This window comes from Benincasa hispida, chromosome 9 (assembly GCF_027475165.1).
Source record: "Benincasa hispida cultivar pf3 chromosome 9, pf3_genome.v1.1, whole genome shotgun sequence".
NCBI classification, from domain to species: domain Eukaryota; kingdom Viridiplantae; phylum Streptophyta; class Magnoliopsida; order Cucurbitales; family Cucurbitaceae; genus Benincasa; species Benincasa hispida.
In genome coordinates this window covers 81,302,491-81,314,990 of record NC_143486.1, presented here as the reverse complement: position 1 = coordinate 81,314,990, position 12,500 = coordinate 81,302,491, and the positions used below count along the sequence as shown (strand labels likewise).

Genomic DNA, 12,500 nt, shown 5'->3' with positions numbered 1-12,500 from the left:
CTTCCTTTCTTGCTCCTCGGATTCTCACGTCACTTCTTCAACACCATGGTTGTTCCACAATACCTTCACTAAAGGTATGATTTTGTTCCTGAGTACTTGTTCTTTCTTGTCTAAAATCTGAACCGACTATTCTTCAAACAACAAATTTTCCTTGAGCTATATTGGTTGTTATACTAGTACGTGTCTAGGATCAGGTATATACTTTCTCAGCATCGATACATGGAACACATTATGAATTTGTGTTAGCTCCGGAGGTAACTGTAATTTATACGTTGTCGGGCCAATTCGTTTTATAATCTCATAGGGTCCGATGGTGGACTCAGTTTCCCTTTTCTTCCAAACCTGAGTACTTCTTTCCATGGAGATAACTGAAGAAATACTTAGTCTCCAACCTCGAATTCTAAATCTCTTCTTCACTTATCAGCGTAACTTTTCTGTCTGTCTCGAGTTTTCTTCAAGTTTTCCCTGATAAGCTTCAGAATATCTGACGTTTGCTGCACCAATTCTAGACCAAACAGTTTCCGTTCTCCTACTTCATTCCAATATACTAGGGTCCTGCATGGTCTGCCATACAATGCTTCGTACGGAGGCATGCCTATGCTCGAGTGATAACTGTTGTTATACGCAAACTCAATCAATGGCAATTGTGTATCCCAACTTCCTTTAAACAGCAGAACACATGTTCTTAGCATGTCTTCCAGTGTCTGTATTGTCCACTCTGGCTGACCATCCGTTTGTAGATGAAAAGTTGTACTAAAATGTAGCTTGGTACCCAAAGCCTTCTGCAAACTAGGCCAGAACTTCGAGGTAAACCTCGGATCTCGATATGATATTATCGAGACTGGAGCTCCAAATTGGCTAACTATCTTATCCACGTACATCTTAGCCATTCGATCTAAGGTAAAAGTACCTCTTACTGGTATAAACTTAGCTGTCTTGGTTAGCCTGTCAACTAATACCCAGATTCCATCATATCCTAAGGGTGTCCTAGGCAATCCAAACAAGAAATCTATCGCTATATGTTCCCACTTCCACTCGGGTACTGGAAGCAGGTTAAGTAATCCTACGGTTCTCTATCTCTCAGGTTTCACCTGTTGACATATTAGACATCGATCTATGTACTCGGCTATTACTTTCTTCATCCCAGGCCACCAATATGATTTCCTCAAAATCCTGTACATCTTGGTGCCACCTGGATGCATGGCATAAGCTGAACTATGTGCCTCCTCTAGTATGGCCTGCTTGAGCTGCAACACATTCGACACACATAATCTACCTTCCTTCAATAAAGCACCATCTGCCCTTACTTGGAAATCGGTTCTTAGTCCTTTACCTGCCTCTTATGCCATCTTTTAGAGGTTAAGATCATTCAACTGTTCGCGTACAATTTCATCCATTAAGGTGGGTCGTACCTAGAATGAGGCTAACAATCCACCTATTTGTTCAACTGCTAGAGTCGCTCTGGAATTCTTGAATTCTTGGATCAACCTTCCTCTTACTGAACAAACAGTAGCTTTAGACCTTATCGACTTCCTGCTTAAGGCATCAACCACCACATTGGCCTTACCAGGGTGATACTCAATCGAACAGTCATAGTCTTTGATTAGTTTGATCCATCTTCTTTGCCTTAAGAGCTTTAAGGCTAAGACAATTGCAGCTAACTCCAAGTCATGAGTGGGATAGTTATATTCATGCTTCTTTAACTGTCGAGAAGCATAAGCTACCACCATCCCATTCTACATTAACACACAACCTAGTCCTTGTCAGGACTCATCACCGTATATCACAAACTCTTCACCTGGAGTGCGTAGCATAAGTATGGGCGCTGAAACTAACCTTTGATTCATCTTTAGAAACTCCGTTCACAATCAGAGGACCATTTTACATCCTTCCTAGTCAGATTCGTTAGTGGAAGGGCTATCTTCGAGAAACCCTCCACAAAGTGCCTATAGTAACCTGTTAGGCCCAAGAAGTTACGTACCACAAACACATCGGTGGCTCTTTCCCAATATGCTACGGCTTCCGTCTTTTGAGGATCCACACTAACTCTAGCTGCAGAAACTACATGCCCCAAAAATGCTACTCGATCTAGCCAGAAGTCACACTTGCTGAATTTGGCGTACAACTGCTTTTCCCAGTGTGTCCGCAATACTACTCTCAGATGGTTTGCATGATCTTCCTCGCTACCTGAATACACCAGGATATCGTCAATAAAAATAATGACAAACTGGTCCAGATAAGGGTCGAATATCTTGTTCATCAAGTTCATAAACACAGCAAGAGCATTTGTTAGGCAAAATGGCATCACCAGAAACTCATAGTGGTCGTATCGGGTTCTGAATGTAGTCTTATGGACATCAATCTCTCTCACCTTCAACTGATGGTATCCTGATCTCAGATCTACCTTCAAAAATACTACTGCTCCCTTCAACTGATCAAAGAGATCATCAATATGCAATAACGGATATTTGTTCCTAATCGTTACCTTATTTAGCTGCCTATAAACGATACGCAGTCTGAAAGAACCATCTTTCTGTTGGGTTTTATATCCTAAAACTCGTGGTTTTTAAACAATAGAACTTATTCTGGAAATTCAATAAGTTGTTATTGAATATTTTGTTTTTTAGAAATTTATGCGATGAAATAATGGAAAGGGTGCGTTGATGGAAAATACGTTGTGCAAACAAGTTTTCTCAGCAGAACCCAAGTATAAATCCTACTGAGTTTCCTAGTATGCCCAGGGTCGAACTCAAGGACTAAGGGAAACACTATGTGGTGGTAATTTTTAGATCACTTTACGGTAACAAATAAATTAATGATTTGGTTGGTTTTTTGTTTGAAGTATAAAAAGTATGCAGCGGATTTGAGATAAGAATGATTATGCGACAAATACACTGAGTATGCGGTGGAACGGGTTGAGAAGGTCTTTAGCTAGCATTTCCTGAGAATGCGTTCAAACTATGCGATCATGCTACACTCATGCGACAACAAATCATTTTCCAATTCAAATGTGGTGGCTCCTAATTTTAGGACGCATGCGATGAATGTGATAGTGTTTATAGAGCTTATTCCTAAGTCTCTACTTCTTGCCTATGCGATGATGCAAGATGCACAAAAGGACAAGGTGACCGCATACAATCATAACCTATCTCTAGGATGCACGCGATGCGTTAATAGCAAACAACGCTTATTCCTAAGCTTCTATCTCTTGATTATGCGTTTCTAATCTGACTCTCCTGAGCCTAGATTCTAATCTGACTTTTCCAAGCCTAGATTATATCTTAGACTACCCTCTCGAGTATCTCTAATGGACGAATGATGCATACATAATACAAGATAATCACATAGAATGAAGATCCTCAGTTATGCTAGCTAAGTGCTTTTTAACCCATTCGACAAATTTAGCTACTCATGCGTAATGTACAGAGAGTGATCAGATATAAAGATGAAATTTCCATTTCTATAAATAAGTTGAGAGTACAAAATGACAATGAAAGATAAGGATAGAGAGCCTGGTAGCAATTCCTTGCTTCCCAAGGCTTTTACACTACTATCTTTATTCTGCTCAAAAGATGTTCTTGCTTCCACAAGAGTTGCCCCTCTCTCTAATGTCGATGCTTCCGGCACTCTTCCAAGTTCACTGGAACGATCTCTCGGTATAATCTCCCTTCACTCGCTTCCGCCTTCTAAGTAAAGAAAACTAAGGACAAGGCTACTTCTATCTATAGGAAAAATTATCTAACTGAACGAACTCCTTCACTGAAGGTGGCTTTTGGTTTTTATAGAGTTTCAGGGTGAAAGTCTTCTTCTCTCTTATGATTGCACTGATGGGATGGCATTAATTCTCTGTTTGATGCGCCGATATTTGTCACCGAAAAGTTGAGTGTACTTGCTACAGTAGATCGTTAACGACTTGTCAACTTAATTCGGAATCGACCGTCATTAGCTTTCTGTCCCATCGCGATTTATTATGCTTTTCACCTAGATGCACCCACCATGATGCGTTGGCTCTATGCGGCAACCTTCTTGAGCAAATATTCGCGAGCGCAATTTGATCGCATGGCCTTGCGTCAACACAATCTCTTAATGCACTCGGACGTTAATTTCTGTGGATCGCATTTCTGCCTTGCGTCAACGCATTTTCTGCACAAAAATACATAAGTTAACTGTTTTAATGCGATGGACGCATGCGATCACAATATTGTGAACTTAATGCTTTTGGACGCAATAATGTATATTTTTATCATCACAATCCTGCATTATTTTATATCTTAACACTGTAACAACGTGCATTTCTACCCGTAATCAGAAATCTAATAAACGTAAAGTCCCTTGACTATTACGTGAATACTTGAACTTCATGTGGAGACATACAAGTGGATCGGGTTCGAGTAAATAGTCAAAATGATCTATAGTATATGAATAAGGTTGAAGGCCTTATTCTGGTAACATTATTGGATGCGGCCTACTCTGTTGTTGTAAAGTGCTATAAACAAAGTGATCCTAATTCGTTCATGTTGGGACATGAGGAGTGGGGGCATCCTGTGCAAATGAGTTTTGTGCAAGATCGGACCACGAAACTAGTCACTCTTACTTTATAATGTTGTTTACTATTTAAGACTGACTATTTCAAAGTAATGACCTAGGTAACTTGACCTTAATCCTAAGCTAACTATGAACTCCTGTTTTTCCGGAATTATCTTTTAATCTGCAAACAGTGAGAGTAGACCAATGTCTTTGCTCAATAAGCCTCCCACTTTGGGGATAAGATCGGATGAATAGTTGGGGACATAGGGTGTAAGATGACATTCACTCCTACCCAATTAGGGTTAGTAGAGAGGTTGTTCCCTTGAAGTACTGATTCTGAGTCTTGAACAAGAGGCCTTACCCTCTCATTGGCCCGAGAGGATTCGATTCGTTGATTGGAACACAAATCAATTGTTCATTAGGGGATCAATGGGACTTGAGGAACAAGAGGTAATTTCAGGGGTAAAACAAAGATTCGACCCAGCCGTTATTACGAACAACCTGTGAAGGGTTAACTTACTAATCATGTTTATATCGAGTGGACATAATATATCTATAGTGAGGGGAGTTCAGCTATGGGCTTTAGTGGAATCGCCCATTAGTTAACGAATGCGAGTTAGTTCGGTCTAATGAGTTTAGTCGGTTAATCTCGGATCGTTGGAGCCCATGATCTGTAGGTCCACGAGATCCCCCTACTAGCTCATAAATGGATTAGCTCTAGAATATCGTGATAAGTTAATTTGAAAATTTTAAATTAGAATTAAACGGAATTGGAGAAATAATATTTAAATATGATTTAAATATATGAAGATGGAATTGTGTAAAATTAATTTAATATTAAGAAATTAAATTTAATTAATTTAATATGATATTAAATTAATTAGAATTATTTAAATTGTTTAAATAATTATTTATTAATTTTATTAAGAAAATTAATTTATGAAATTAATTTTGTAAAATTAATAATATTTTCAATTTTATTAAATGAATTGATTTATGAAATCAATTTATTAAAAAATTGAAAAAGAAAGAAATACACAAAAAGGAAAATTAGCATTCTCCATTGTCTTCTTCAAGTAGCTCACTAACAACCCACTTCTTAAGTCTTCATTTACTCCAAGCATGAGCTGCATCTTATGCAGCTAATCTCTTTGCATGAGTGTCTGCAATATATTGAAGAGATTGGAGTGTTTTTGAAAAAAGGCAACCGATCAAATTTGTCTAAAAAACTCGTGAGAAGAAAGACTTCCTCCGTTGGGTTGTTGTTGTGAGCTTATCTCCATATTCCCTTAATTCAGACTTATTTTGAGTCCCACGACTCAATCTAGAGCACCAAGAGGATAGTAGGAAAGATCTTGGGGTAGTCTATAACAAGATTCAGAGGTGATTTGCAGTTGGATTCAAGCTTTGAGGAAGTTTGTAACGCATAATTTTAATCTAAGCTACAAGTCCACGTTCCCATTACCAGTTCCCCGACAACGGCGCCATAAACTTGTAACGCATATGACATAATTTTAATCTAACATAAAATGCAATGATGCCATAAACTTATTGACATGTTGAATATGAATGAATAAAATTAATCTTCTTATGTCATACAACGCATGGATCATTGCGATGATATGCAATACTACTTCTAGATATGCGTTATTAATGAATGTTCTTGTAGTATGTTGTGCGTTGTCACAAGTTTCCTTGCGTTGAAACTAAGTATAATTTCACCACAAGTTTCTCGGTGTGATCCGAGGTCGAACACAGGGATTGTTTTAGGTTGATTGCGTTATATTTGTGATATATGCGACCGGGGGTTTTTCAATTTAATAAAAGTGTGGTTTGTACATGCGATAAAGTAAATTGTGCAGTAAAGTAAAGCTAAGCGATAAAAAATGCGATAATAAAGTAAATTGCAATGAAAGTAAAGTGCGATAAAATAAACCTAAGCTATGATGATACAAGATACATGTTACATGATACAAGATACCGAAGTTGAGACTGACTATGAAGATTATACAAAGATCGTGTTATGCGGTGGCAAGGCTTATGTGCGAAACAGAAAAAGAAAGGATAATTAATATAAACATCGCAAGTTTCTTAATTGCGTTAATGATATAAGTACGGTTCCGCTTTCCCTTGGCGTACACCTCTCGGTGATCAGCCGCGTTTCCCACATTTCTGTGGTGAAACAGGGATGAACGTATGAACGCAAGGTTGCTTCCATCTCTGGAAGTACTTCTTGCGTTAGTTAAGGCATTCTTCTAACCTTCTCTCGACAGATCAGAATGGCATCTTCACTTCTGCTCTCACAGGTGAAGCTGCCGTCTAGCATGCTTTAGCTAAACATCTTTATTTTTTTTAGCACAGATTAAGTTACTTGTTTAATTCATATTAATCACCACGGGATTAAGAAAACATCATGGAGAAAGCGATTAATGAAGGAACAAAAATAGACAGAGATGTGGAAATGAAAGTGATCATGACATTTAATTATAAAATCAAGCGTCTGATACATGGTTGTGAATGATTTAGACTAAGAAGATGAAATACAATTGATGAATAAGAGTTAGAAACAGATACAAAAGAGTGTCAATGTCTTGACATCGATCTGGATGGAGAGATTGCTTGCCGGCGTAGACGGAGTGAATGGAAGGATGAGCTTCCCTCTCTGGCTTGCTCAACCGGTAGAGTTGATCTAGGTACAGAGCTTCACGGCGGGGATTTGGAATGATTCGCCCTGAGACTCACCTCTCGGCCTTGTCTCTTTTTTTCCCAGATCTTCTCCGATTAGCACTCAGATCGGTCTCTCTCTCAATAGCCTCGTATCAATTATCCCCCATATCAAGTATATCTTCAGTGAATTCTTTGAGGGTATTTATAGATGAAAGCTTTGACTCTCTGACTTATGGTCCCCACTTTATTGTTATGGAAATTCCGATAATGGTGGAATAAATATTCCTTCTGTTATGCAATTAGTCCGTTGAAAATGCACAACGGTTAATTGTACACGTGTCAAAATCCTTCGTGATTGCGCTGCTCATTTGCATCTTCGATCGTGTGCCCTCATGCAGTGTTGTTTTTATTACCACATGTGGTTGAAGTTCAGCTCTGGATCGATTGTGGCATGCGCCGTCATTGCGTTGATCGTTTATCATCCCTGAATGATGGGCGCAATGCGACGTAGATGCGTTAATCTTTCTCTCTTGAGCCATGAGTGCATATAGTGACTGGATATCCTGCAAAACAGACTTGGAATATTCTTTTCTACCATCACAATGGTGTTAGTGGGTGTATTAATGACAATTTATAATTATTGTATTTCTTAACTAATTTCCATACAATTGACGCAACTTTCCTCTCTTTTCGCCGCAATATCTAAATAAAGCGGTATAAATAACTTGTATTTCTACAAGTTATCAAAGTTCTACAAAGGTATGCCACGAAACCCATTTATTTCTACTGAAGCATGCTTTTATTTCTACCAAAATTAATGAATTAGAGTGCTTATGGATCCTGGTGACTTCCGCTGCGTGATGGTACGTCTCAACACTTTCTTCTTTACAAACAGAACTGAAGCTCCCTAGGGTGACATGTTAGGTCTAATGTAACCCTTATCAACCAATTCTTGTAACTGCACCTTCAGTTCCTTTAATTCAACTGGTGTCATTCTATACAGAGCTTGCGATAAAGGGGTTGTGCCTAGGATTTAGGTCAATGGCGAATTCTACTTCCCTATCAGGTGGCAAGCCTGATAACTCTTTAGGGAATACGTCTAGAAACTCCTGAACTACTGGTACATCTTCAGGTTTCAACTTTTCATCCTGGGAAGTCACTATATGAGCCAGATAGGCTTCACATCCTTTTCCAATCAACTTTTTGGCTTTTACTGTTGAAATAAGACTACCTAAAGTTAACCCCTTGCTTCCCACAAGAACTACTTCCTGCTTTCTTGCTTTCCTGAAGGCCACTTCCTTTTTATAAAAATAAAAAATAGCATGATACTTACCCCGAAAATCTATTCCCAGAATTGCATCAAACTCTAGTAAGTCTAAGGGAATTAAGTCGACAGAAATCCTGGCCTTCAATCAACACATCACAACTTCTATAACATTCACTTACTACTACTACATCTCCCACAGGAGTAGAGATATACAAATCCTCTGACATACTTTCAGGAAACCTATCTAAATATGATGCAAACATGCTAGATACAAAGGAATGTGTGGCACCAGGATCAAATAAAACATAAGCAAATTGTTTACATAAAGTCACATTACCAGTCACCACATCTGGAGATTCTGCGGCTTCCTGGTGCGTAACTGCATACACACGCCCATGTTGTTGAGGTCGATCTACTACACCCTTCAGCTTTGCACCACTTGATCCTTCTCCTTTGTTCCCAGCACCCCTCGACTGGTTAACAGTCTGAGACGTTACTTGCTGCACCGCCTGAGCCCCTCGGGTTAACTGGGGACATTCCCTCTTGAAATGTCCTACTTGCCCACACTGGAAGAAAACATGACTCCCGCTGTAGCATACCCCAAAGTGCCTCTTACCACATTTCTGACACATGGACTTTCGTTCCGTGCTAGCAACTAACTCACCAGAACGTGCTACACCTGGCCAACTAGCTGTATTAGCCGAGGGTTGAGATCTCTTTCTTCTGGCTTTCTGCCAATCCATGCCTCTAGACTTACCCATACTTGACTGGCCTGCAACTGGAGGTTGGCATCCCCTATCTCTTAACCCTACAGGCATAACTCGGTCCTTCTGTAGTTGTTCATCATCTGCCAAACTTCGCTCAACTCGAATAATGGTCTCCACTAACTGGTTAAAGTCCAACCAGTTAGCTGTAGAAATTATGGAGTTCTAATCTCCTTCTTTAGCCCATTCTCGAACCTTCTACACCTATCCTTTTCTTCTGCTATAATCAGAAAAGCGTATTGCAATAGCTTAGTGAACTTCTGTTCATACTCTTGAAGGAACTCTTAAACAAGAGTACCTATGAGCAGAAGCGGATCTTTCCAATTCATTGTGACAGAATTTCCACATATACATTCACACAAATAGATATGCATTAACAAGACTAAATTACTGGCATGCTTAAAGGATAAATAAACAAGAGAACGAGGACTTACCAGTTGAAGACTTTCTTCAGAAAAAATCTCACTCTCACACGAATGGGCTCCTTGCGCTCTCGCTAGAACGTCAGGCAATCATTCAGCAGCACCCCAGTTGTCTACCACGAATGACTTCGCATGAATAGCAGGAGATAGGGACGACAGCACCACTTGGAGCCCTTAGTATTCCCGGAGTGAGAATCCAAAGTGTGGGTTTTGTTCGGATTTGGTAGAGGTGTGGAGGAAAGGCTATCGCATACAAAGATCAAGCAAGTGGGAGAAGGCAACAACTATCATATAGTCAGGGTGCTTGATCGTTTAGACAAGGTACACGATCGTGTAGGAAAAGCTAGGCGATCATCTATATGATCGTTTAGTAAGGCTTGGGTGCTAAGTGATCGTTCAGGAAATCACGTGCGGGTGAATGCGATCATTTAATAATTTGGCGCTATTGTATAGGCTCTGAAAATACTAAGCGATGGAATGCAAATCACACCGTGAGCAATTATGCGTATATCTTGAAAAATGAAACCAATTTTCATTTTATTCTTCAGTTACGAAAACCGAATTGAACTTCCCACTAACGCATGAATACGGAGAAAATGTCAGGCAATTATCTCATAACTTTCCAATTAATAAAATAATAGATATAATCATATTATATTCATAACCTATAGTTTGATATCCATAGTGTTTTCTCCTCTACTTGATATAAATCACATTTATATCCAATTTCCTCCAAATTAATATATCTCATACATTTAGTCAATCATATCATATATAGTTAACCAGTTCAATTAGATCAAAGTCCCTCTTATCAATTTGAACATTTCAAACTGACCCAAAAACTGATTCTCAACTTGTATCCAAGCTACCAAGGGGACCTTATGGGCTTATGGCTCGAAGCTCCAACAGTACGTGAATAACTGACTGAACTCTTTAGCCACGAGATACACCACCCGTTAACTGCAAATCATTCCACTAAAGATTGACAGTTGTACTTTTCTTACCACAGATATATTTCTGTGTCCATCGGATATAACCAATCATGAGTACGATAACCCTTCACAGATGCTCGTAAGTACAGCTGGACCAATTTACCGTTTTCCCCTGTAGTTACATCTCACTCCTTAAGTACCACTGATCCCTCCAATGAACAATACAACATAGTCCTACTATTTGTGAACACCTATCGGGCCATGAGAAGGTGTATGGCGCCACATCGTTCAAGCCTTGGGATTAGCCCTTAAGGGAGCTATCTATTTACTTACCCCTACTTTAGGGAATTAGTGAATTCCATCTTGTGTTGCTGAGTTCTCAGCTCCCAAATCAGAAGAATCCCCAAAGTGGTAGGTTTGAGTCCGCGACTTGGCCACTCGCTCCCATGCAAATCAAAGGACCGCCCTCAATGACAGGAGTTCCTAACTCACTCAGGATTGAGGTCATGTTACCTATGGTCATCCTAGTGAAGTGAAGTCTCTATCATGAACGGTGTTATATAACGAGACATTAACACTTCGTGGTCAGGTCTTTTACAAACTCTTTGTATAGGACGCCCCTGCTCGCATGTCCCCTACATGAATGATCAGGATTAGATCATTTGTGACAAGTCACAACACTTATAACTATTCCACAAAGCGGGCCACATCCGCAACATTACCAGGATAAGGTTTCCCTCCTATATCCATATACTACAGACCATTTTGGTTATCACTTAAGACATGATCCACTTGTATGTCACCACATACATGCTTAAGTTACATAAAGACAACCAAGGATTTTAGTTTATTGGTTTGTGGTAAAGCAAATAAAACATCCAATGTGCAAAGTCAAGAAGTAAGTAAATATCATATATTATACATCATAAACATAAGTACAAGCTGATTACAAACTACAGGACACGAGACTTTAGGGCATCATCCCCAACAACTCTGCCATTCTTAACGTTCCTTGAACTAACCTAAGGAACTCATCTCTTTTTGCCTCTAAAAAAGAACTGAGATAATATTTGTCCTCAAAAGCCTTTCTAAACTCAGGCCACAACAAAACATTCGAACTGTTCCACCTAGCAGACACCACCTTCCACCATTTCTCCCTCCCTTTTGCAAAAGGAATATAGCTAAACTGACCTTACGGTCTTCTGGACAGCCCATTACATTGAAACATTTCTCTATTAAGTCCAACCATACTTTCGCCTCTACAGGGTCAGCAGTGCCTTCAAAGGCCATATCACCTAGGGCTCTAAGCCTCTCAATGCCATACTTCTTTTCTGGTTCGACTTGTACTGAACTCACGCTGGCCGCTAATCTTTGGGCAACTTTGCCAAACACTCTATCCTCTAATTGAGGATCTACCATGGCTTGAGGAGTACTCGACTCTCCCTTGGAAGTCGCCTCCTGATTCACAGGTTCTCTGGTCTTTCTTTTATTCACCCCTGAGTTCCTTTCAACCTTAGAGTCACGGTTGATAGGGTCAGTATTCCTATCTACTTTCTGCTTGCTTCCCCTGCCACTTCGTCTCGCCATTTTTACTTAATTAATAGTACACATATTAGAAACTCATACTACTGGGACCTAGACATATGCATGAACCCTCTCTCATTCCCAAAACCTTATGCTATGATACCAACTTGTTACACCCCTCTCAGTTACCGACCTACTTGCCAACACTTACTGCCTAACTTATCAGTAAAACCTGCTTAAAGCCTTGATATGCAAATACGACTTAGCAGCAAAATAACTATAACTTTAACCAGCAAAAACAACTTAATTACATTTCAGAAACGATGACAAAACATATGTCCAACAAGACAACACAAGAACAAACACATGGGTCTCAAAATAAAATCCACTAGTCCCT

General features: G+C 39.5%; 1 protein-coding gene across 1 annotated transcript; it reads right to left on the bottom strand.

The window, feature by feature from the left end:
• Positions 1-1,073: 1,073 nt before the first annotated feature.
• LOC150034104 (uncharacterized) lies at positions 1,074-12,166 on the bottom strand. The gene is made up of 6 exons (XM_090317227.1): positions 11,771-12,166; positions 8,641-9,348; positions 8,196-8,492; positions 1,982-2,431; positions 1,436-1,736; positions 1,074-1,333 (listed from the first exon to the last, which is right to left on the bottom strand). Exons 1-6 carry the CDS (start codon positions 12,164-12,166, stop codon positions 1,074-1,076), a joined length of 2,412 nt encoding a protein of 803 aa, XP_090173353.1.
• Positions 12,167-12,500: the final 334 nt, after the last annotated feature.